The 25,249-nt window shown below is 42.7% G+C and overlaps 1 protein-coding gene across 1 annotated transcript in view; it reads left to right on the top strand.

Moving 5' to 3' along the window:
• The window catches only part of mre11a (MRE11 homolog A, double strand break repair nuclease), a 79,766-nt gene that overhangs the window by 40,210 nt on the left and 14,307 nt on the right, over window positions 1-25,249 (top strand). Inside the window, exons 14-19 of the mRNA XM_068034011.1 lie at window positions 3,516-3,578; window positions 5,907-6,120; window positions 16,009-16,107; window positions 17,735-17,793; window positions 19,340-19,407; window positions 21,914-22,001. Of these exons, the coding sequence (XP_067890112.1) occupies window positions 3,516-3,578; window positions 5,907-6,120; window positions 16,009-16,107; window positions 17,735-17,793; window positions 19,340-19,407; window positions 21,914-22,001 (591 nt within the window). The remainder of the gene's footprint in view (window positions 1-3,515; window positions 3,579-5,906; window positions 6,121-16,008; window positions 16,108-17,734; window positions 17,794-19,339; window positions 19,408-21,913; window positions 22,002-25,249) is intronic.

Genomic DNA, 25,249 nt, shown 5'->3' with positions numbered 1-25,249 from the left:
TATGTGATCTTCGTGTTGGAGTCAAATAGAATGCCATGGTTGCGAAGAGTTTGTTTCAGCCTGAGACGGTGGCTTGAGAGGGGTTGGAATTGATGGCAAAGATGCAGAGTTTGTGGCTATCGATGGCTTCAATCTTCCTAATGTTTAGCTGGAGGAAATTGCAGCTCCTCCAAGACTAGGGGCTGCATTATACATGTCCACCGCTGAAATCAGTGGCGGATATAAAGTAGGACAGCACGTTGTGGAGCTTCCGCGATAAACACGGCAGCTCATTTAAATGGCCGGGGCAGACCGCCGCCCCCCTCCCCCCCACCCCCCATACAAGTGGAAGCTGATGGTGTTATCAAGGGGCAGCATGAGAAGAGCGGGTCACTTGGGGGTGGGTGGGGTGTAGTGTCTCTGAAGATAATGGGTTGAGAATAGAAGCCACTGCTGGAGATGCTCTGGCTAGAGTTGAATAGATAAGAATGGAATCATCTCACTGAGCCAGACATCAGAGGAGAGATGTTAGCGAAGGCTGGTGTAGTCACCTATGTCAAAGGATTTAGAGAGGCCAAAGAGAGACAGTGCTTCATGATCACAGTCAGGAGCAGGAACATGATTGGAGAGATGATAGCACCATCTACTGGCTCTGGACCTCCATTGACCAGAGATCAATTGGTGTCCTGACAGCAGGGCATTTAACTTTTTTGGAATTTGAACCCCCACCCCACTGCCCAAGGATATATAGGTCTAATCAGGACCTTCTGACTGCTGATCTCTCAGTGACCAGAAGGTCCCTATCTCTGAGGCTTGGCGTGCAACTGCATGCCTGAGCGGTCTTCGGGTTGTTGCTGCAAAATTCTGACCACCATTTCTACCATGTGCCACATATGTCCGTATATTTGTGTGATAGTGAGTGAACATGGGATAAATACATGTGCATGCTGGTAACCAGGATATTACCTGTTGAATTGGAGCCGAGGGTGATGCACATTCAAAAGAGGGCTCCCGTTTCAGATTGCTATTCAGCTGAAATTGCAGGTGTGTGGATGTTGGGTGACAATAGGTCTGAATCATGGAAATCATGGAATCATGGAAAGAGGCCATTTGGCCCATTGTGTTCATGCCAGCTGACAAGTAACCATCCAGCCAATCACACTTTCTGCCTCTTGATCTGTCACCTTGTAGGTTACGGCATTTCAGGTGTATATCCAAGTGCTTTTTAAATGTTATGAGGGCTTCTGCCTCTACCACCCTTTCAGCAGTGAGTTCCAGATCCTCACTGCCCTCTGGGCAAAAAGAAATTCCCCTTGAATGCCCTTTAAACCTACCTCTTACCTTAAATCTATGCCCCTTCGTTATGGACCCTTTAACCAAGGGAATAGAGCCTTCCTATCCACTCCATCTGACCCCTCACAATTTTACACACTTCAATTAGGCCTCCCTCAATTTCCTCCGTTACAAAGAAAAAAACCCTAGCCTATCCAATCTTTCCACGAAACTAAAATTCTCTAGTCCAAGCAACATCCTTGTACATCTCTCCTGTACCGTCACTACTGCAATCACATCTTTCCCATAGAGTGGTGACCAGAACTGCACGCAGTACTCTAGCTGTGGCCTTATCAGCGTTTTATCCAGTTCCAGCATATCCTCCTTGCGCTTATAGTCTATGCTTCGGCTAATAAAGGTAAGGATCCTGTATGCCTTCTTGACCTTCAGGGGTCTGTGGGCATATACTCCAAGGTCCTTCTGCTTCTCTACGCTTCTCTATTCTACCATTTCATATGTATTCCCTTGCCTTGTTAGCCTTCCCCAAATGGATTACCTAACACTTCTCTGGATTGAACTCCATTTTCCACTGTTGCACCCTCCTGACTAGTCCACAGATATATTCCTGCAGTCTACAGCTTTCTTCTTCATTAACAAACCACACGGCCAATTTTTGTATCGTATACAAACTTCTCACTCACACCCCCCAACATTCAAGTCCAAATCATTGATATATACCCCGAAAACCAAGGGACCTAGTATCAAGCCCTGCGGAACCCCACTGAAAACTGTCTCCAGTCACAAAAACACCCATTGACTATTACCCTTTGCTTCCTGTCTCTGAGCCAATTTTATATCCAACTTGTCACTTTGTCTTGGATTCCATGGGCTTTTACTTTCATGACCAGTCTGTCATGTGGGACCTTGTGAAAAAGCCTTTCCAGTATCCATATCGGCTACATCAAATGCACTGCCCTCATGTCAGATTTTCGTGTACAACAAGCTACAATACCAGCTGAGGAATACTTTTTCTCCCAGTATATTTCTCCCTTGCCAATTTTCTCTCAAGGGCATTGACGACCTGCTGGGTATGGTTACATGGAATTGGTCAGTAGGCTATTCAACCTCATGCTTATGTGTACATCAGGTGAGGACAGTTTCAAGCTTAGGTATGATACTCAGTTGTGGTTGAATAGCCTACTGACACACTGTTAAGGCTGTCACCTGAATTATGGCCACTTGTGCAAGATGTCAGAGGATGACCAATTCCATGTAACCATACCCAGCAGGTAGTCAATGCCCTTGAGAGAAAATTGGCAAGGGAGAAATATACTGGGAGAAAAAGTATTCCTCAGCTGGTATTGTAGCTTGTCGTACACAAAAATCTGAAAAAAGGAGTGAGCTGCATACACAGGGTTGGTTTAGTCACGCTGGCGGGGCTCCCAGCGCTGGGCCATAAAGGCGGTTGGTACCCCGCTTTGGCCTTTCGGAGCCTCCCTGGTAAGATTCCGTGCCACTCAGGCACTTAAGTGCCCGGCGCCGGATCCAGGTCCCTTTAAAGACAGAGATCCCGTCTCCAAGAGGAAACGGCAGCTCATTAGTATTGGCAACGATGGCCACTGTCAGTATTATGGGAGGCCTGGGAACAGGCCCAGCGCTGGAGACCCAGAGAGAAGATAAATGAGGCGGAGTCACTGGGGTCAGTGTGCCAGGCCCCAGAGATGATGGTGATGGTGGGGGATGGAATGTTATGAGAGGTGGATTGTTTGCTGCTGGGGGCTCTCAGTGGGCCACAGATTGCCCCACCCTCCTCTCCCCACACCCCCAAGCGTTTGTGCCCCGGCGGCGGACAGTGCTGTTGGCCACGCAGGTAGCAGCCTGCACGTCGTTTCCCATTGATATTGAGGAAACCTTTGCAGGCCATGCAGGTATGGGTCCACAGTGCTTTTTGTTCCAGGGGAATCGACGTAGTCTGCGTCATTACACGAACAAATTTTTCCCTTGTACTCTAAGTTTTGGTTTGGAAGGTTTATTTTGTTCTGTCCAAACCTATAAGATTCTGTAGTTAAGTTAATTGTTTGTAGCAAGAAAGTTGAAAAGATCATTAGAATATAAAACTTTAGAAAGCACAACAACTACATACTTAAAAATTACTTTCTGTCTGATTAATACTTTTCTTCTGTACTGATGAGAGAACCATCATCCTGTTTGGTTATTGGGCCATTTTGCATCGATTTGTCATCTCTGATCTTGTTAACTTTCAGGTTCGTCATTTTCGTGAAACCCGGAAGAAAAACATAGCAGAAGAAGATGAAGAAGTTCAAGAGGTAAGTTGTTTCCTGTGTAATGATTCTGTATTAGCTTTCAATTCGTTAATTTAATAACATAGCTGTGCCACAACCTTTTACACACTGTCTTTGGACTTGCAGTGTGACGTCTCTCACAGGAGTGTTTTTGATCTTTGGAAGCTGCACCATGTTACCAAATTTTAGAGCGATGCTCTTTTGCTGCCCTGTCTACTGCTGGGTATGTCCAGGCCCAAAAACTCGTCCAGTAATTAAATGTAAATGCATGTCTAATTGAAATAGTGTGCATAGATTGTGTACTCCACACTACATGAATATTTTCAGGCAGGCATATATTATATGTTTTTCATATATGTCTGCTTGGATATATAATGGCATTCCAGATTTCAAAGGAAACTGTTGCACTGATGCCTGTATGTTTCGTAACTTTGTCAGATTGATGCAGCACTTTTTCTGTCTTTCCCTTTCCCCTCTTAAAGGTGTTGACTCATGTTGGTTATGGTTCCACAGGAAACAGCAGCACTCTGGTACCTGGCCCAAGGGCCCGTTCATCATGTATGAACTTGGGCAGTGAATGTCAGTGAGCTATTCACTCAACAGCATCATAGCTGAACCAAATCCTCTTTTCACGTGAATTGCATATAATCCAGCAGTACTAGCCAAAAGGACCTCTTGGAGATCCTGCTTTTAATTTTTTAATGCCAGAGAATTTGTTATCCAAGCTATTAAGACAAAGGGCAAGGGCAAAGTTTAGGAATTTCAGATGGCAATGGTAATGTTTTATTTGGAACAAGATAATGGATGTTAACATTACTGAGACTGTGTTGAATATGCTAAATTGGCCTGTAATATGGAAGGAATATATACAGGATTTAAATCTTCAGACATTTTTTTTGACTGCGTTTGCTGACAATGCAACCACTAAGTGGCGCAGTACTTGCACATGTGCACATGCAGCTCATGCACTGAAACGTCACTGTCTGCGATGTATTTTGGCAGCTGCCAGTAGCAAAGATGGCACTGCTCAATTTATCACAAAAACAAATGAAACCAAAAGGCCATCGCCGCCTCGCTGCTTCCTCCCCTCTGCTCTGCCCCTGCTCCCCGCTCCCTCCTGCTTCTGGTCCCCACTCCTGCTCCCCGCATCGGGTTGTTTAATGAATTTTATTGGCGATTATTTCTGGACACAAACCTGAATTTTAAACCAGTGAAAATTTAAAAAAGAGATTTCTAACATTTTGGAAGTTGGAACAGATAAATCCTGGGAGCTTCAACAGAATCAGTGGCCTCGCCACTTCTTCCCCCTCGGCCGCTTGCTCCCCACTCCTTTCCGCTCGCAGTCTCCCTCCCCTCCCCTGCCTATCTTGTCACTCTCTCTCTTCCCCGCTTCCCCTGTGCGGAGAAGAAAGGCAGCGATCGCGGGACGGAGCGGGGCCCAGTAGCGGGAGGGAGCAGCGACCAGAAGCAGGAGGGAGCCAAGTGGGGAGAAGTGGCGAGGCCAGGAGTGACGAGCGACGAATGACTTTTTCCCGCACATGCACGAATTAGTCCTGGCAAGCTGGGTGCTGATGTAGGCTGCGCATGTGCAGCACCATACTGGTAGCAAGAGTCTGTTTTGCGCATGTGCAATTCTGGGAGCGCTCTGATGTCGGCAGGGGTGGGGGGAGGGGTGGGGGTTGCATTGTCAGGAGTCGCTTTTTTTTATTCATTCATGGGATGTGGGCATCGCTAATAAGACCAATATTTATTGCCCATTCATAGCTGGTTTGGAGAAGGTGGTGGTAAGCTGCCGCCTTTAACTGCTGCAGTCCTTGTGGTGTAGGTATGCCTGTAGTGCTGTTAGGGAGGGAATTTCAGGATTTTGACCCAGTGATGGTGAAGAAACGACAGTATATTTCCAAGTCAGGATGTTGTGTGACTTGCAGTTGGTGGTGTTCCCATGCACCTACTGCCCTTGACCGTCTAGGTGTTTGGAAGGTGCTGTCAAAGGCGCCCTGACAAATTGCAAAAATATTAGAACTACAAAAGACTGTTAAAAGCCATGAGTCATAATATCAGCCTCTGGATTTTCATGTACATTCCTGACTTTAATTACCTAATCTTGCTTTCACAGGAGATAGTGGCTGAGTTCTTAGAATTCTTTGAATTTTATCCCCTTAATATTTTAATACTCTGAAAGCATAAACCTGTGGAGAGTTATCATCGCTCATTATATATTAGCTGAAGTCCAGAATGTATGCCTGTAAAATGGTTCTAGGGAATTCTCAAATTAATATGGATAATATTTGCTTAATATTATTGTAATGAGCATTTTTCTGATGGGCAGTTTTTTTCTCCATTAAATGAAAGGCAATGAGTAGAGCCAGGGCTCATAGGGCTGAAGGAAAAGAAGTCTCATCATTGATTAGCGATGACGACATAGACATTTCTGAAGAAAAGGCTGCAGACTCTGATGAAAGCAGTGCCTCTGTAACTACCAGAGGGCGAGGTAGAGGTCGTGGAAGGGGCAGCAGTAGAGGCCAAAATTCTTCCACAGGAAGAGGAGGATCCAGAAGAGGAAGAGGTAAGAATTGTTTACATTATATGAATATACAAAATTAACTGGCAGGCAAAGACTAGCTGGTGCATCAAGTCAGTCCCATACCATGATGGCTGGACCATTATGGCTCAATACTTCTTTCCTTCCTTGGCACAGTGGCGCAGTGGTTAGCACTGCAGCCTCACAGCTCCAGGGACCCGGGTTCGATTCCGGGTACTGCCTGTGTGGAGTTTGCAAGTTCTCCCTGTGTCTGCGTGGGTTTTCTCCGGGTGCTCCGGTTTCCTCCCACAAGCCAAAAGACTTGCTGGTTGATAGGTAAATTGGCCATTATAAATTGTCACTAGTATAGGTAGGTAGTAGGGAAATATAGGGACAGGTGGGGATGTTTGGTAGGAATATGGGATTAGTGTAGGATTAGTATAAATGGGTGGTTGATGGTCGGCACAGACTCGGTGGGCCGAAGGGCCTGTTTCAGTGCTGTATCTCTAATCTAATCTAATCTAATCTCCTCACATACAGCCCTGCAGCCATGTAATCTTCTGGGAGAGGCAAGAAAAGATCCAGGGCCAGTAAAGGGAAAAAGTGCTGTGGAAAATTCCTCTCTGACCTCCTCGGATGATCAGAACCAGTCCATGAGATCACATGGACTCTTACCGTCTATATGATGTGATCTCTGCCCCGGTCAGGAGCTGGTCAAGCGCTATCTTGCAGACACACAAAGACACACCAAATACAACAGCTGGCAATGTATTCCACAGGCACAGAATTCTCTGGGGAAAAGAACTGCCTAACATCCAGTCTACTCCTACACATACTTAGGTTAACATCATGACATCTGGTCCTCCACAATCTGAAAAACTGTAACAATTAATCAATAGAGACACTATCTAGTCCTTTAATTAATTTATAGATCCTTTTAGCAGGTCACTTCTAAGTCCCTGTTGCTGTAAAGTAAATGGATCAAGGTCCTTGAGCTGATTGGAGTAGTTGAAGTTCTTTAAACTAGGAATCATTCTTGAAGCTCTTTTCTGGACCTACTCCAAGGCAACAGAGGTGATAAAACCCATCATTTGGGGGGACCAAAAGTACTCAATTTGCAGTTTGATCAACCTGTATAGTGTCAAAATGTCTGGTTCTGTTAATACAACACAATACCCTGTTAGCTTTAGATATAATTTCTCTACATTGGTCATGAATCTTTAGCAATCTGAGCACATCATTGCCAAGATCTTTTTCTCTGTCTTTTTCGGTATTGTGCCCTACAAATAATGCATGTGTTCTGTGTCGGTCCTACCAACACACATGACATTGCATTTATCGAAATTAAATACTATTTGCCATTGTGCGCCCCACTCCCCAGCACATCTAAATCTTTTTGGATTTGATTTCACTGCACTCTTATCATATTGACCCTTGTGCACATATTGGTGTCATCTGCAAACTTCCTTGCCCTACTCCCAACACTGCTGTCCAGGCCTTTCTTAAAGACTGAAGAGTAGTAGGCCTAGGGCCAATCCCTGGGGTACACCATTAGTAATGTGTCTCCAAGCTGAACTATATCTGTTAAGTACAAAATTTTGGCTGTGGAATTGGAGCTAATTCCTCATCTAGCATTTCAGATTTCTGCTGTTAACTACAAGATTCTACATTGTGAAGTAATGTAGTGTGAGGTATCTTATCAAAGGCTTTGATAGTCCAGATAGACACTGCCTACTAGATTTCCATTATCCACTACTCTCAACTCTTATAATATTTGTTAGGTATGACCTATTTTGTTTAGAAGCTATATTGTGAATTTCTAATCACCGAATCAGCAATTGTTACAGCACAGAAGGAGGCCATTCGGCCCTTCGTGTCTGCACTGTCTCTTCGAATGAGCGGTTCACCTAATGCCATTCTCTGCCTTCTCCCCATAACCCTGCCAATTATTCCTTTTCAGATAGGTCTGATTCCCTTTTGAATGCCTCGATTGAACCTGCCTGCACCACACTCTCAGGCAGTGCATTCCAAACCTTAACTATTTGCTGCGTGAAAAAGTTTTTCCTTATGTCGCTTTCTCTTCTTTTGTCAATGACTTTAATTCTGTGCACTCTTGTTTTTGATCCTTTCATGAGTGGGAACAATTTCTCCCTATCTACTCTGTCCAGGCCCTCGTGATTTTGAAAACCTCTGTCAAATCATTTCTCAGCCTTCTCTCCTCCAAGGAAAACAGTCCCAACTTCTCCAATCTATTTTCATAACTGAAGTTCTTCATCCCTGGAACCATTCTCGTGAATCTTTTCTGCACTCTCTTCAATTCTTTCACACCTTTCCTGAAGTGCGGTGCCCAGGACTGGACGCAATACTCCAGTTGAGGCCGAACTAGTGTCTTATGCAAGTTCAACGTAACCTCTTTGCTCTTGTACTCTATGTTCCTGTAAGTAAAGCCTAGGATACTGTATGCTTTATTAACCTCCCTCTAAACCTGATCTGCCACCTTCAGTGATTTGTACGCATATACCCCCAGGTCCCTCTGCTCGAGCACCCCCTTTAAATTGTAACCTTTTATTTTAAATTTCCTCTCCTCATGCTTCCTACCAAAATGAAGCAATGCACATTTCTCCACATTGAACTTCATCTGCCACTTATCCACCCATTCCACCAACTTTTCTATGTCCTTTTGAGGTTCTACTATCCTTCTGACAGTTCACAGTGGTTCCAAGTTTTGTATCGTCCACAAATTTGTGCCCTGTACATCAAGGTCTGGGTCATTAATATATATCAAGAAGATCAAGAGTCCTGACACTGACCCCTGGGGAACTCCACCACAAACCTTCCTCCAGCCAAAAAAAATCCATTAATCACTACTCTTTCCTGTCACACAGCCAATTTCGTATCCATGTGGTAACTATCGCTTTTATTCCATGATCTATGACTTTGTTCACAAGTCTGTTGTATGGCACTGTATCAAATGCCTTCCGGAGGTCCATGTACACCACATCAACAACATTGCCCTCATCAACCCTCTCTGTTACCTCTTCAAAAAACTGCAGCAAGTTAGTTGAACACAATTTTCCCTTAACAAATCCATGCTGGCTTTCCTTAATGAACCCGCATTTGTCCATGTGACTATTAATTTCATCTTGAATTATTGTTTCTAGAAGTTTCCCCACGACCAAAGTTAAACTGACTGGCCTGTAGTTACTGGGTTTAACATTACACCCTTTTTTAAACAAGGGTGTAACACAGCGTTGCCCAACATACGGCATGCGGGCCAGGATCTGGCCTCGGCAAACATTTCCATCCAGCCTGCGGATGTAAACTGTTGCCGGGGCTGTTCCTCATCCTTACTGTGACTGGAGATGAGAAATTTCCCTTTTCTTACAGAGCGGTCTTTTTAAAACATCACGCTGTCAGTTTCACAGCTAACAGCTGCTGACATCGGGAACAGCCATTTCCTAACAAACTCGGGGTTTTCCGGGGCAGGTTCTGACTTTTTTTTAAAAGCCTGCCGGAAAACCCCGAGTTTATTGGGATACCGCTGTTCCCGATGTCTGCAGCTGTCAGTTTTGACACTGACAGCTCGATGCTTTTTAAAAGAACTGACCAACCATCTGCTGAGTGTTGCACTCTGCAACAGTGCGAGAGAGAATGGGGAACAGAGTGTGCGGGGGGCGGGGGGGAGGTGGAGGGGAACAGAGAGAAAGGGGATGAGATGGGGGGAGGAACAGAGAGAGCGAGAGTGGGGGACAGAGCGCGGGGAACACTGGAGACACTGGGAGAGGAGATGGAGAGCAGGGAGAGGGAGACAAAGAGTAATTTACTTACGGCACAGAAGGAGGCCATCAAGCCCATGCCGGCTTTCAACGGAGCTATGAAGTCAGTCCCACACACTGGCTCGATCCCCGTAGCCCTGCAAGTCTATTTCTCTCAGGTGGCCATCCAACTTCCTCTTGAAGTCATTGATCATCTTCAATTCCACCACCCTTGTGGGCAGTGAGTCCCAGGTCATTACCTGCTGCGTAAAAAAAGTGCTTCCTCATAATCCTCCTGTATCTTTTGCATAAAACTTTCAATCTGTGTCCAGTAGTCCTAGAGGGGAGTGGGGAGGGAAGAGAGAACGACACACACACACACAGACAGGGCGGGGAGAACGGGGAATACTGTGCATCGCTACGTCACGTGCACGGGCAGAGATTGACTACTTATGTAAGCAAAAACAATGCCAGGTATGTCACTAAATTAGTTTTCAATATAGTGACGAGAAGGTGTCAATAAATTAGTCGTCCTGTTTAAAGCTTCTTCACAAAAATGCACATTTGTTGTTTTTATTAGTAAGGTAAATTTTTACTGCCTTTACTTTTTAAAATTTGCTTGCTGGCCCCCTGGGCTGAGCAAAAATCATATTCCAGCCCTCTGCCCAAAAAGGTGGACAACCCTGTTGTAACTTTTGCAATTCTCTAGTCCTTTGGCACCATCCCCGAGTCTAAAGAAGACTGAAAAATTATGGGGCTCTGACTTTTTTTTAAAAGCCCGCTGGAAAACCCCCAGTTTATTAGGAAACCTCTGTTCCCGATGTCTGCAGCTGTCAGTTTTGACACCGACAGCGCGATGTTTTTTAAAAGAACTGTCCAACCATCTGCTGAGTGTTCCACTCTGCAACAGTGTGAGCGGGGGTGGGGGGTGGGGAACAGAGAGTGCTTCCCCATTTTCCACTCTCACTTCCCTCACTATCCTTGGATACAGCTCATCCGGTTCTGGTGCTTTATTGACAGCCTTTCTAATAGCTCCTCCTTATCAATTTTAAATCCTTTTATGTATTAATTACCTTCTCTTCCACCGTGGTCTTGGTAGCATCTCTTCCTCGGTAAAGATAGATGCAAAGTATTCATTTACGAGCATTCGAACAAGGAACAGAAGTAGGCCATTCGGCTCCTCGAGTCTGCTCCGCCATTCAATAAGATCATGTCTGATCTGTTTGTGTCTCGAATTCCATACTCCAATCCACCCCTGATAACAGTTGATTCCCTTGCCTAACAAGAATCTATCTACATTAATATAAAAGCAAAATACTGCAGATGCTGGAAATCTGAAATAAAAACAAGAAATGCTGGAACCACTCAGCAGGTCTGGCAGCATCTGTGGAAAGAGAAGCAGAGTTAACGTTTCGGGTCAGTGACCCTTCATCGGAACCCCGCCTTAAAAATATTCAATGACACCTTCCCCCCCCCCGCCCCCACCCTCCACCATCTCCTGAGGCAGAGAGTTCCAAAGTTGCACGACCATCTAAGAGAAAAAATTTCTCCTTATCTTTGTCCTAAAAGGGCAACTGCTAATTTTAAAACAGTGCCCCCTAGTTCTGGACTCGCCCCCAAGAGGAAACATCCTTTCCACATCCACCTTGTCAAGATTGTTCAGGATCTTATCTCTTCAATCAAGTCTCCCCTCACTCTTCTAAACTCCAATGAAAATAAGCCCAGTCTATCCAACCTTTCCTCATAATCCAACCCACTCATTCCAGGTATCAATCTAGTAAATCTTCTCTGAACTGCCACCAAAGCATTTACATCCTTTCTTAAATAAGGAGGCCAAAACTGCACACACTGTTTGAGATGTGATCTCACCAATGCCCTGTGTAACTGAAGCATCACATCCTTCCTTTTATTTTCAATTCCTCTCGTAATAAAGAATAGCATTCCATTAGGGTTTTCTCCGGGTACTCCGGCTTCCTCCCACAAGCCAAAAGACTTGCAGGTTGGTAGGTAAATTGGCCATTACAAATTGTCCCTAGTATAGGTAGGTGGTAGGGAAATATAGGGACAGGTGGGGATGTGGTAGGAATATGGGATTAGTGTAGGATTAGTATAAATGGGTGGTTAATGGTTGGCACAGACTCGGTGGGCCGAAGGGCCTGTTTCAGTGCTGTATCTCTAAACTAAACATTACTTGCTGTACCTGTATACTAACATTTTGTGACTCATGTGTTAGAACAACTAGATCCCTCTGCACCTCGGAGTTCTGCTGTCGTTCTCCATTTAAGTAATACTCCGCTTTTTTTTATTCTTGTGAACAACTTCACATTTTCCCACATTATACTCCATCTGCCAGATTTTTGTCCACTCACTCAACCTATCTATATTGGTCTGCAACCTCCTTAAGTCCTCTTCGCAACATATTTTCCTACCTATCTTTGTGTCATCTGCAAATTTAGCTACCATGCCATCGCTCCTCTCATCTAAGTCATTGATATAAATTGTAAAAAGTTGAGGCCCCAGCACAGACCCCTGTGGGACTCCACCCGTCGCGTCCTGCCAATCAGAAAAGGACCTCAGCTTATCCCCCTGCCTTCATGTGTAAATTCCCTTTTTGGTCTCCAATCAGCCCTATTCTTCCTTTTGCCACCTTTTCACTATTTGTATGCCTAAAGAAGACTTTGGGATTCCCTTTTATGTTAGGTGCCAGTCTTTTTTCATACTCACACTTTGTTTCTCTTATTTACTTTCTCACTTCCCCTCTGAAACTTTTATATTCAGCATGGTTCTCCGTTGTATTATCCAGCTGACATCTGTCATTAGCACACTTTTTCTTTTTCATCCTTATCTCTTTTTTGTCATCCAGGGAGCTCTGGATTTGCTTTCCCTTCGAAAAATATATCTTGACTGTGTTCAAACTATCCCTTCTTTGAAGGTAGCCCATTGCTCAGCTACTGTTTTTCCTGCCAACCTTTGATTCCAGTTTATTTGGCCCAGATCCACTCTACAAACATACGAACATATGAATTAGGAGCTGAAGTTGGCCAGTCAGCCCGTCAAGCCTGCTCCACCATTCAATAAGACCTTGGCTGTTCTGTTTGTGTTTCAAATTCCATACTCCCATCTACCCCTGATAACCCTTGATTCCCTTGCCTAACAAGAATCTATTTACCTCCACTTTAAAAATTCTTACCCCATTGAAGTTGGCTTTCCCCAGTTAATTATTCCTATTCTAGGTTGTTTTTAGTCCTTTTTCCATAGCCAATCTATACTTTATGATACAATGATCACTGTACCCTAAATGTTCTCCTACTGATATTTGATCCACTTGGCCCACTTCATTCCCAAGAACCAGGTCCAGCAGTGCTTCCTCTCGTTGGACTGGAAACATTATGCTGTAGAAAGTTTTCCTGAACACACACTCTAGGAACTCTTGTCCCTGTCTGCCCTTTACACTTCTACTATCCCAGTCTATATTCAGATAATTAAAGTCCCCCATTGTAATTACTAGATAATTCTTGAACCTCTCTGTTATTTCCTTGCAAATTGGTTCCTCTACATCCTTTTCACTAGTTAGTGGCCTAGAGAAAACACCAAGCAATGTAACTGCACCTTTTTTGTTCCTTAGCTTTAGCCAAATATATTCTGTCCTTGACCCCTCCAGGATATCCTCTCCCTTCAGCACTGTAATGCTTTCCTTTAGAATCTAAAGTCCTCCCTCCTGCATCTTTCCGGCCACACATTCATCTGCACTATCCTCCTATTTCAATGCTCACTTGCGCATGATACACCACAACTGTTGGGTGTTCAGCCTCCCCCTCAGGGTGCTCTGCAGCCGTTCAGTGACATCCTTGACCCTGGCACCAGGGAGGCAACACACCATCCTGGATTCACGTCTGCAGCCGCAAAAACATCTATTAATTCTCCTAACTTTCGAATTACCTAATACTATTGCTCTTCCAGTCTTCCTTCTACCCCCCCTGTACAGCTGAGCGACTCGTGGTGCCATGGACTTGGCTCTGGCTACACTCCCCAGTAATCAGTATTCAGAACTGAATACTGGTTGGAGAGTGGGATGCACTCAGGCAACTCCTGCACTACCTGCCTGTTTCTACTTGACTTTTGGTGGTTACCCATTCCCTCTCTCACTGCATACTGTTAAACTATGGGGTGGCCACATCTATAAATGTGATATCCATGAAGCTCTCAACCTCACGCAGTGTCCCCAGTTGCTGCTCAAGTTCTGAAACCCGGAGCTCAAGCTGCTGCAACTGATGACGCTTCCTGCACAATGGCCCTGTCCCTTTCCCAGTGATCCTAAAGTGCATTTCTTATGATTCCTTCTAACATATTCCCAATAATGAATGTCAGGCTGGCAAACATGTAGTTCCATGGCTATGATTTGTCCCCTTTTTTTGAAATTGGGAACTAAGTCTAAGGGATCTGTTCCTGACTATTGAACTAATGGGTAAGGGACTTACAGAGAACCCATCCCATCTCTTATCCCCCAGTTGGATATTATCTGGACCCAGAGTCCTATCAATTCTGAACTTTCCTACTCTAGCCAAGATGTTACTGTCTATTTTAATGTTAATAATGCTAATCAGTACAGAGCACCTAACATCTGGAACATGAGCATCATCGACAGGATGTAGACTGATGCAAAATTAGCATCTAGCAGGTCTGCCTGAGAATTGGTTTGGATCGGTCCTTCAGTGGCCCGATACAGACCTTAATGGATTTCTAACATAGCTGGAAAAGCTTGTTCTATTACTGCCACAATTATACACAATGTTTTGTTCCAGAAATCTCTTTGCTAATCTTATAGCTGCTTTTATGCCCCTTCTAAAACTGCAAAGAACGCAGTCCTTAAAATGTTAGATCTAAGTATGGCACTGCCGTAATTAGGGGAAACAGTGGCATAGTGGTAATGTCACTGGACTAGTAATCCAGAGGCACAGGCTAATGCCTTGCGGACACCGGTTCAGATCCCACCACGGCAGCTGGTGGAATTTAAAATTCAATTAATTAGTTTTTAAAAAATCTGGAATTGAAAGCTAGTCTTGGTAACAGTGCCATGAAGCTATCATCGACTGTTCTAAAAACTAGTCTGGTTCACTAATGTCCTTTAGGGAAAGAAATCTGCCTGGTCTGGCCTACATGTAACTCCAGAGCCACCGCAATGTGGTTGATTCATAACTGCCCTCTGAAATGGCCTAGCAAACCACTCAGTTGTTGAGGACAATTAGGGTTGGGCAACAAATGCTGGCATTGCCAGTGACATCCACATCCCATGAAAATTTTTTAAATTATTAGTGAGTCATTATTTTGATTTGTGGTGGAGTCCTGAACAGAAAGCTGTGTTTAACTGCCTGTCACTTTAAAATATGCTTATCTCCATTGTGCGGGTTTAATTGGTTTTGGGGACTGTATTTGAGGTGCATTAATTAAAGCAGTCACCATATTAACAATACAGATTATTCTGCATGATGATGATTGGCAATAAATAACTTTGATTGTATAAATGGATATTTGTATTTCTCTCCTGCCTTGCCCTTTAAGAGTAATGGGATTAAATTTCCACACAGGCCCTCCCAATTGTCCATTGTAATTTTGACAAAAGTGCCATGGAAATCCCAGATAAAAGGCAATTTTCCAGACTTTCTACTGCTCTTCTACTTTTCTATTAAAGTTATGGCGGATGAGGAGGAGGTGCTACGCCCTCCCCCCACCCTGCACTAAACTTGGAAACCAACTGTCAGTATGTTTTGTGTTGGATTCATCCATTTAAGTGATGATTGTTCAAGGAGCTAATTTGACAGTGTTTGCTTTCCAAAGCACACTCTTGATATTAATTTTATAGGTATGTGAAATGTTCACATTAACAAAGCTGCTCACCATGAACTAAGTAAGGCTGTTTACTACAAACGTACGCTCAGTTACTAGTTTGAATTGAACAATAAACATTTTTCCAAAACTTGAAAAATTTCTTAATACTTCTGATCATTCATTTTAATTAGCAGCTTCTGTTTTGACATAAATGGTGTCTGTTTTTTAAAATGTCAACTAGAACTTTTATGACCTTATGGAAAATAACTACAAACATTGTATTGATTTATTAATATGTTTTAATGCTATAAAATGTGGCAAGCTTAAGTAATTCTCCTCTTTGGTTCACTAGGGAGCAGTGGAAGAGAGACTAGCAAAGAAGTAAAGGTCTCCAGCAGGGCATACAAGGCTCCAGTAGTTACTCCTGTAAAAAATATGTTGATCATGGATGGTAGGCCAATTTATATTTCAGCAAACTACTGCAGATGTGTCAAATATTAGTCCTTTATTTGGAATACAATAACTCATTTTTATACTCAAATGAGGTACCTTACAAAACTCAGCATTCTTTTAATTGTCCACTGCAGTTATCTTTGTAGAAGAAGCTATAGAATAGTATTTAAAGAAACAAAATTGCTGGTGGTCTGCTGAACATTACGTTAACTATATTACTTTGTATATAGGTACTCTACTAAACACAATAGCTGAGTGCATCAAAATAGACTTAAAATTACTTCCTGCATTTTTCTTGTTCTCGAGGTTGCAGTTTTAGTCACCAGTGGCTCATTTCTGGACTCTAGTAAAGACCAAAGTTATTTTCAATACACAATGGTTCAACACTTGGATTCACCAATTGTCTATATAATTAAAGTTTTTTGGGGTTTTTTTGGGGGGCGCATTACTCAAAGTATCAGGTGTCTGCAGAACAGAAAATAATCAATATTGCTAAGTTAGCCCCTGAAGCCCTGGTCTGAGTGACCACAGTAAGTGTAAAAGGGGGAGAGGAGGAATGTGGTGGGAGGTCCAGGTATTCTCCATTGAGCAATGTACCATAGTTAGGTGTTAGATGTATAGAATAAGGTGCAACTTTTGTTGCATTGGAGCCTTTTGTTATGGAATGCTGTACTGTTGGTAATACATTTTTTTGGCTGACCAAGATCCTGTGGCACGATTGGAAATAGAGCAGGGAGTTCTGCCAATGTCCTGGCCAACATTTAACTCAACCAACATTATTAAAAATCAGATTATCTCATTGGTGTTTGTTGTACCTTACTATACACAAATTGGCAGGCATGTTTCTCTACATTACAACAGTGATTACGCTCCAGAAGTACTTGATCGGCTGTGAAGCTGTCTGGGACATCTAAGGGACCTGAAAGGCATCATATAAATGCAAGGCCTTCTTACTATCCATCCTGTTTGACTGAAATTTTTCACTGATTGGTTTATTTTAATTGTAAAACAATTCTGTTCACTAGACAAGTTTAAAAATAATCAAAAGCCAGCAACCACCACAAAACCAACCAGCCAATCAAATTGTTCAATTGTTCTTTTGAAACTTAGCTTTCACCAAACAAAGACCACAAAACTGATCAAATTGCTCAAATTTCTTGTTCTTTGAGACCGGTAATTTCTTCACACACCTGTGTAAAGGAGAAAAAAATAAATTCATGCCATAATGCATTACAAATTATTCACTGTTTAAAAAGCAAATATAAAGTTACTGATAAGGTTAGCAATTTTGTGTTAGAATGTCAAAGAAGTTTACTCCACATAGGCCTTATCCTATCTCTGGGGCTTTTTCTGTTATGTTTTTCGCTTGTGTTAATCAGTAAATTTGCTATGACACATAGGCTACAACAGAACCTGGTTAAGCACCAGAAACCATGCTGCAGATCCTAGATTACCTTGAGCAATACCTTAGGATATCACTAATGTATATAATAGGTTAGACTTTTGTAGAAAATGTATGTTTTCAAACTGCCATGTTACTTGAGGCTAGACACAGTGTTGCTACTGTAAAATAAATTGTCTTGCTGTCGATAACATTACCAGTAACAAATTTTTTTTTCTTTCAGCCTTTAAAGCATCTAGCCAGCATCCAGTACGGATTTGGCATCAAAGTCCTTCTGACGAGGTAAAATGTTTAATAGTCGATTAACCATTCATTAAAATATCATATACCAGTCAATCTACAATGGCCTTGCAGATGGGACCAATGTGCAGCATTCAGGTCAAGGAGGGATAGAGGGCAGGGGAATAACTAGATCTGGATGGGGGTGTATGAACTCAGCCAGGGAAGGAAATGGGGCTGGAAAGGGGGGCGAAGGAGGATAGAGAGGGGAGGGTTAGAGGAGAGAAAGCTGGGGAGAAAAGGTAGGAAACCCCTTTTTTGGAGGGAAGCTGGATATCTCTCAATTAAGGGATGGGTTCTGCTGCAGACTCTGAGCTGAATTTTAGGGCTGGGAGGCGGGAGGGCTGGTAATTTGGCGGGGGAAGACATCGGGAGGGGAGCAATGGCTGAAGCGCTGCCGCTATTAGACAACCCCCCCCCCCCACTTTGATCGGGCCCTGGCTTTCTCAAAGCAGATCACCTCTTCTTAGAGGGCGCATCAACATGGAGGCATACACTGCTATTTCATTTATGCCAGGTCCCCAAAATCTCTCCATGAGGACAGGGGCCTGTTGCAGCTGCTTCAGCTGAAGAATCTCCTTGATGGTGGTGGTGGTGGGGGTTGCTGCACTTCAATTTGCCAGTACCCAAGAAACCTACAATATCGGCATTTTCTTTGCAAAATTTAAGTTGTATGATCGGCCTTTACAATATTAAAAAGACCCATCATAGTGTATATCAGGCATATCATTCAAATGTTTACACTTTTGAAATGGATTTTGCCATAGGTGGAGCATAACATTTTGAAATGTTGCAGCCTACTGTGCCTTTTTTTAATATACAAGTATATGTTGTAAGGCAAAAACACTTTCCCAATCCAAGCCAGAGTTCAAATCAAAGTGAAATAAACATTTATTTAAAAATATATAGTAAGTTATATTTAAGAAAAGAAAAGAATCTCCAGGCAAGAGTAAAATACTGTGGATGCTGGCAATCTGGAATGAAACAGAAAATTCTGGAAAGGATGAAAGGTCACAGACCTGAAAAGTTGGGCTAGATTTTTGAAGCCCGATGGGAATGAGACCAGAGACGGGCAAGCAGAAAAATCACCGTGGAAGAGCGTCGTGCTGGTTTGCCGGCATCATCCCACCTCCAAGCCATTTTCAAAGCGTGGCAGCTGTGGCCATTTTTTATTTCAACATTTTTAAAAGTGCCTCCATCTTGATGTGCCCTCTCATTCCCTTACCTGCATTGGCAGGCTGCAGCTCTCTCAGCGCTTATTGGCCCTCCAACGTCAGAAGCCTGCCCGCCATTCTTAATTGGATATGACGGTGCCCTCTGGCCTTTAATTAGCCAATCCGACAAAAGTTGTGTCGGGTGACTGTTACCAACATAGTGCGACATCGGAACGTGCATTTTATCCCAACGTCAGACCCCAAACGGGAAAATCTAGCTGGTAACTTTGTTTCTTCCTCAATGATATTTTCAGCATTTTCTGTTTTTATTTCAAAGTGTCTTCAGTGTTTTTTAAACTTTATAATGGATATGTGTTAAATTTTGTTTATTACAGGTTATAATTAGTGATGATTCTGATTTGGAAGAAACTTCTTTATCTAGTTCTTCAAAACAAAATCAGGGGTATGTATACTTTGTTATCATGTACCAGCAACACGCAGCAGTAACAAAGCTCTCAATCGCTAAATGAGCATCACTGGCAGACTCCAAGATGTGAAATTGAACACTGCTTCGGGTATCCCTATTTTCATATTTTAAAAAAATGCGTTAAGCTTTATTATGTGACTTATATAAGATATGAAGGATTGTGGGTGCATCTTACATATATTTAATGAGTAAATTAAAATTCTACTGACATACATAGGAATAAGTAGACACCTAAAAACTTTTGTTTCGAAGTAACTGTTTTAATTTACTTGATAACTTTGCTTTTAAATAATCTTTTTCCTGCCCTTGAAAGGATATTTTGAAACTGCACTATACCTTCTGTTTTGAAGGTATAGTATAAGATTGATGAAAGTAATCGTTGCAAGGCTTTAAAAATGACTGGAAAGCCAGTTATCAATTTTGAATGATGCTGCTTTGGCCTAGCTTCATTATATGTAAAATGTTGTAAACAATAAACTGTAGATGTTGTAAACCTGAAACAAAACACATGGGCAGAGATGGCACTAGTTTTATCAGTGCAATCCAGTTAAAATTAGCCGACCCAATTCAAAAGATTGGGGAATTTTCAATGCACATTACGTCAAGCGTAAATCGAATTTCACAGTCCATTTCGCCTGAACATGGCCCTGCCTACAAAACTGACCATGCCCCCCAGATTGTAATAATGAGGATGCCGAGTTTCCGTAGTTTTCAGCTGTTCAAGGAAGGTCTTCAAAGCGAGCTTGTTTTCTTCGGTGCACATTTTGAAAAGTTTTACTGATTAAAAAAATGTTTAATTTACTAAGAAACTGAATAGTGTATACTAGTAAATGAATCAGTATAGTTTTTTTGTTATTTTCAGTGATTTAAAATTGAGTTACTGACAGGTGGAGGACTGGATATTCTTATTAAAAACTTTTTTTTGTGATAAACCCATCTTCAGCTGCATTAATAAAACAGCACCAGGTTACCATTCTTAAATATATCAAAAAATATTTTTCAGTGCAAAGAAAATGAACAATTATATTCCATTGCGCTGACCAATTGCAATGGTGCATAGAAGATTTTGCGTTTGTGATTATGTAGATGATTTTTAAAGGAAACTTGAAGTTCTACCCAGCACAATTTGCACCCAATTCCCCAAAGTGGAAACATGCCCCCTCAATGCTGGAAACGTTCAACAGTATAGTCATCATTTGTAGACAGAACAGCTACATTAATGTGTAATCTTGTGTTCACTGTAAAAGTTGTATGTGACCAATGTCCCCTCTAAGCTGCATGGCCACTTAACAATTCACAACATACTGCGCAGGGAACAAACAGGCCGCGCACAACCAGTGTTCCCTTTAAGATGCATGCAGGATCATGCGGTAATCTTAAAGGGACCACACAGTGCAAAAAGGCTGGCTGTGCACAGCAAACAGAAATTTCTGGGAACATTGTACTTCGAGCCAGAGAGTTACAAAAATATTATTTTGACCACCTTAATTCACTTTTTGTATTGTTCATTGTCTAAAATATCAACAAAAACAGTTACCTACCACATCTATAGGTAAAATGTATCAATGAATACTAAATAATTACTATTTAAAATACAGAAATAATTTTCACAAATATTTTAATGTGTGCAATTTAATTGCAACATATTTTATACTAATAACATTTTTGAATACTGATTTCCTTTCATGGCTTCCAAAAATAGTACAATTACATCCATCAAATTTCTGCAAATCTGTTAAACTGAATATTGATAAAAGTAGCATAAAATACGACAAACATTTTGTTAAAAAGAGGTTTTTCACACTTATAGGAAAGCTGTTGGGGCTTTGTTCATTAAATGTGTCATTCTGTCTTTTGGTATTTGCACTATAGATGTGTTACTTTTTTATATCAAAGGCTTTAAACCTGAGATTAAAAACAGAAAATGCTGGAAATGTTCAATATGTCTGGCAGCATTTGTGAAGAGAGAAACAGAGTTAATGGGCCCAATTTTAATCCCTGTGTAAGTGAATGGGTTTTGTGTGAGTTAAAATTGGGCCCAATGTCTCGGGTTGATGATCTTTTGTCAAAAATGCAAATGCCTGTGGACGTGTTACTTGAAGGGCACTCTCCGGAAGGCCGCCATGTGCTATGCTATGGAGTGACTGATTATGAATCTGTTTCTAATTTCAATCATGTTACAGCAGTGATTGGTCAGAGGAGGAAAAGGTTTTTCCCAAAGGTAGTGAAGTTGTGAGGAAATGGTAGAACCAATTGATCCGTTAAATATCTCCATTTTAATCTGACCCTTTCACTTGCTACATGGAAGATGGGATAACCTTGCCTCTGAATAGCATTTCCTTGCTGCCTTTTGCAAGACATGCAGGGAAATGATGCTGGGGCCATTTTCTGCTTTAAGTGATTATATATAACAGCCTCTTTTGAATTTCAAACAAATGGAAAATGATTTTAGTTGTTGATTTATGATATTTTATTCAAAAAGGAATTCAAGCAGATCAGGATCTTTATGTAAAAGAGGTTCGCAAAACCAGTCTAAAGGAGTAAATTTTTATGATGATGACGATGATGAGGTAATCTCTCGTTTTCTTCCTCTTTATTGTTTAACAAACTAACCATGTTACCTGATATTGCTCTCCTTTCCTCTAGTATTGCCTCCTCCCCTTCAAATCTGCAGTTCTCATCTGCCTCCTCAAAACACCTATGACTCCTCTGTCCTTGTAAACGACTGACCCATTTCCAACCTTCCTTCCTTCCTTCACCAAAATCCTTGAATGTGATGGTAAACTATTCCTTTTCGACCTGCTGCAACGTTTAATGTGGTTGAGCACACCATCTCCCTCCACGGCTTCTCCATCATCCAGCTGGTTGGACTGCCTTCGTCTGGTTCCATTCTTAACTATCCAGCTATAGGCAAATAATCACTTACAATGGCTTCTCTTACAACTCCTGTACTCTTACCTCTGGAGTTCCTCAAAGTATCTGTACTTTGCTTCCATCCTATATGGTGCCCCTCAGTGGTGACATCTAAAAGCACAGTGTCAGGTTCCACATGCACACTAAGAACACCCACCTTTACCTCACCACCACCACTGTCAGCTCCTTCACTGTCTCTGATTTTTCATACTGCTTATGACTGTCCTGGATGAACAGAAACTTCCTCTAACCAAATATTAGGACCAAAGCCTTTGTCCTCTATTCCCTAGCCACTGACAACAACACACTCTGGTCACTTTCTGAGGCTGGGCTAGACTGTGAACAAAATTGCCATTTTATTTGACCTGAGTTGAGCTTCCAATCCCATATCCACTCTCATCACTGAGACCACCTATTTCCACCTGCACAATATCGCCCATCTCTGCACCACATCAGCTCATCTGCTGCTGAAACCTTAATGCACGCCATTGTTACCTCTACACTTCATTATTCTAATACTCTCCTGGTTGGTCTCCCATCTTCCACCCTCCATAAACTTGGACTCATCCAAATCTTTGGTGCCCATATCCTAACTCACACCAAGTTCCAGTTGTCCATCACCCCTATGCTCGCTGACTTACTTTGGATTCCTTTCCGGCAATGCCTTGATTTTGAAATTCTTATCTTTTGTTTTCAAATCCCTCTGACCTTGCCCCTCACTGTCTCTGTAACCTCCTATAGCCTCCAAGATCTCTGCACTCCTCCAGTTCTGGCCTCCATCCCCAATTTTTAATCGTTCCAACATTGATGGGTGTGCCTACAGCTGCCTGGGCCCTAAACTCTGGAATTCCATCCCTAAACCTTTCCATCTTGCTAACCTCTCCTCCTTTAAGATGATCCTTAAAACCTATCGCTGTGACCAAATTTTTGGTCACCTGTCCTAGTATCTCCTTATGTGGCTCGGTGGTGCCAAATTTTGTTTGATAACACTCCTGTGAAGTACCTTGGGACATTTTCCTAATTAAATATGCTATAGAAATGCAAATTGTTGTTGTTTGCTCCTACAGCCAAAAGACAGTCAGAATTATTGTTTAACACCAATAACCATTTTGTAAGTAGTTGAAGAATCACAAAGCATTACAGCATTTTATCATTACGTCAGGCAGTATCATTACCACAGGACATATCATTACCTCAGGATGTCCACAGTGCTTCAGATCAATTAGTTACTTTTTAAGTGCGGCCACTGTTGCACTGCTGCTGTCTTTTAAATTAGATCTCCAACTGAGGCCCTGTTTGCCTTATCAGGTAATGTGAAGGATCTGTGCCAGTATCAGGAGAGCAGTGTGCACCCTGGTGTTCTGGCCAAAATCTGTCCCTCACCCAACAGCAAACCAGATTAATGGTAATTCATCTAATTTGCTGTTTCTGGGACTTTACCGTATGCAAATTGACTGCTGTTTTTGGCTACCTAATGACAGCCAATGAATTACTTGCTAAGTAACATTTCTATTAAGTGTTTTATGGTAAGGTGCTATATAAGTGCATTTTCATTCCTTTCATTCGACCCAAGTTCAGTGCAAGTTTATGAAATAGTAGGGTTGATTTTCAACTTGCTGTTGTCCCATTTATGCCTAGAAATGGGCAGTAGCGATTGTGTGGAAGCACTGGGCTGAGTTTTCAATTACCCATGGGGTGAGTTCAGGTGCAGGCGGGCCTGGAAAATTGCGCAATCGGAAGGTGTCACTGGTTCCCGACAACTTGGGGACATGATGCGATTTTCAAACGGAGTGTAGGAGGGGGAGCCTCCAATTAATTGGTTGTTGAGCTGGTTAGGAGTCTGGGGAGTAACAGTTTGGAATTTTCAGTTGAGAAGCATGAGGAAAATGGAGGTTCTGGGACAATTTAGGGAATAGCTGTAGGGAGCACAATGGGGAGCCATGACTGCTTATGACTGCAGTGTGCAAAAGTTGTATAAAATAAAAGATTTAAATTCAGTTGCTCATGCAGTGGCACAGAGTTGCCATCACTGGTGCTGAGAGGCTTGCCTTTGTGAGGAGTGAGTGTTTGAATTCTTGAGAGGGACGTGAGCCTGCTGGCAACAGTTGGGCATCTGAGGTGGGTTGAGGAAGCCCTGGTAAACCAAGGAGCAGCAGGTGAAGCTGTTGCGATGGGAACAGGCAACTCTGACATTGAACAGAGTAGCGAGGAGGAGCAACAGCAGATGCATCCTCCTTGTCAGGAGGAGGCCAGAGGAGCACAGAGAAGGGTTGCAAGGGACAAGAAGACGCTATCCACAACATCGGTGTACTGCCCAAAAGTCAGCTACCTGCAAATGACAAAGTGCAAGTGCCACAGGAGACTGCGCCTTTCCACGCATTTGGTCTTGAACATTTATACTCTTGTTTATGATGACCTGAGGCCTCGCAGTACCTGTGGCAGTCCCCTATTTGCAGCTGTCAAGGTCACCGTGGTGCTGAACTTCTATGCGTCCGGGTCATTCCAGGGATCAGCTACGGACCTGGGTGACATTTTGCAGGCGACAGCTCATCATGCCATCAGGCAGGTCACAGATGCTTTATTCCAGAGGCCGGGTGACTACATCCATTTTAAATCAGATTTGCCAGTGCAGGCACAGAGGACTTCGGGGTTTGCCGTCATCAGTGGATTCCCTCCGATCTAGGGGGTCATTGATTGTTTCCACGTAGCCATTAAGACCGGCCAGTTAAATCACTGAACAGAAAAAGCATCCACTTAATGAACATTCAGCTAGCCTGTAACCACAGGAAACGCATCTTGCAGGTCTGCATTTGGTTCCCAGGCAGCTGTCATGATGCATTTATCCAAGTCCCAGATGCCGGACATCTTCAGGCCAACATCCAGAGTCCGTGGATGGCTACTAGGG

The sequence above is a fragment of the Heterodontus francisci genome, chromosome 6, assembly GCF_036365525.1.
Source record: "Heterodontus francisci isolate sHetFra1 chromosome 6, sHetFra1.hap1, whole genome shotgun sequence".
In the NCBI taxonomy this organism is placed as follows: domain Eukaryota; kingdom Metazoa; phylum Chordata; class Chondrichthyes; order Heterodontiformes; family Heterodontidae; genus Heterodontus; species Heterodontus francisci.
The sequence above is the reverse complement of the archived record's forward strand: the minus strand, read 5'-3'. Positions and strand labels throughout refer to the sequence as shown.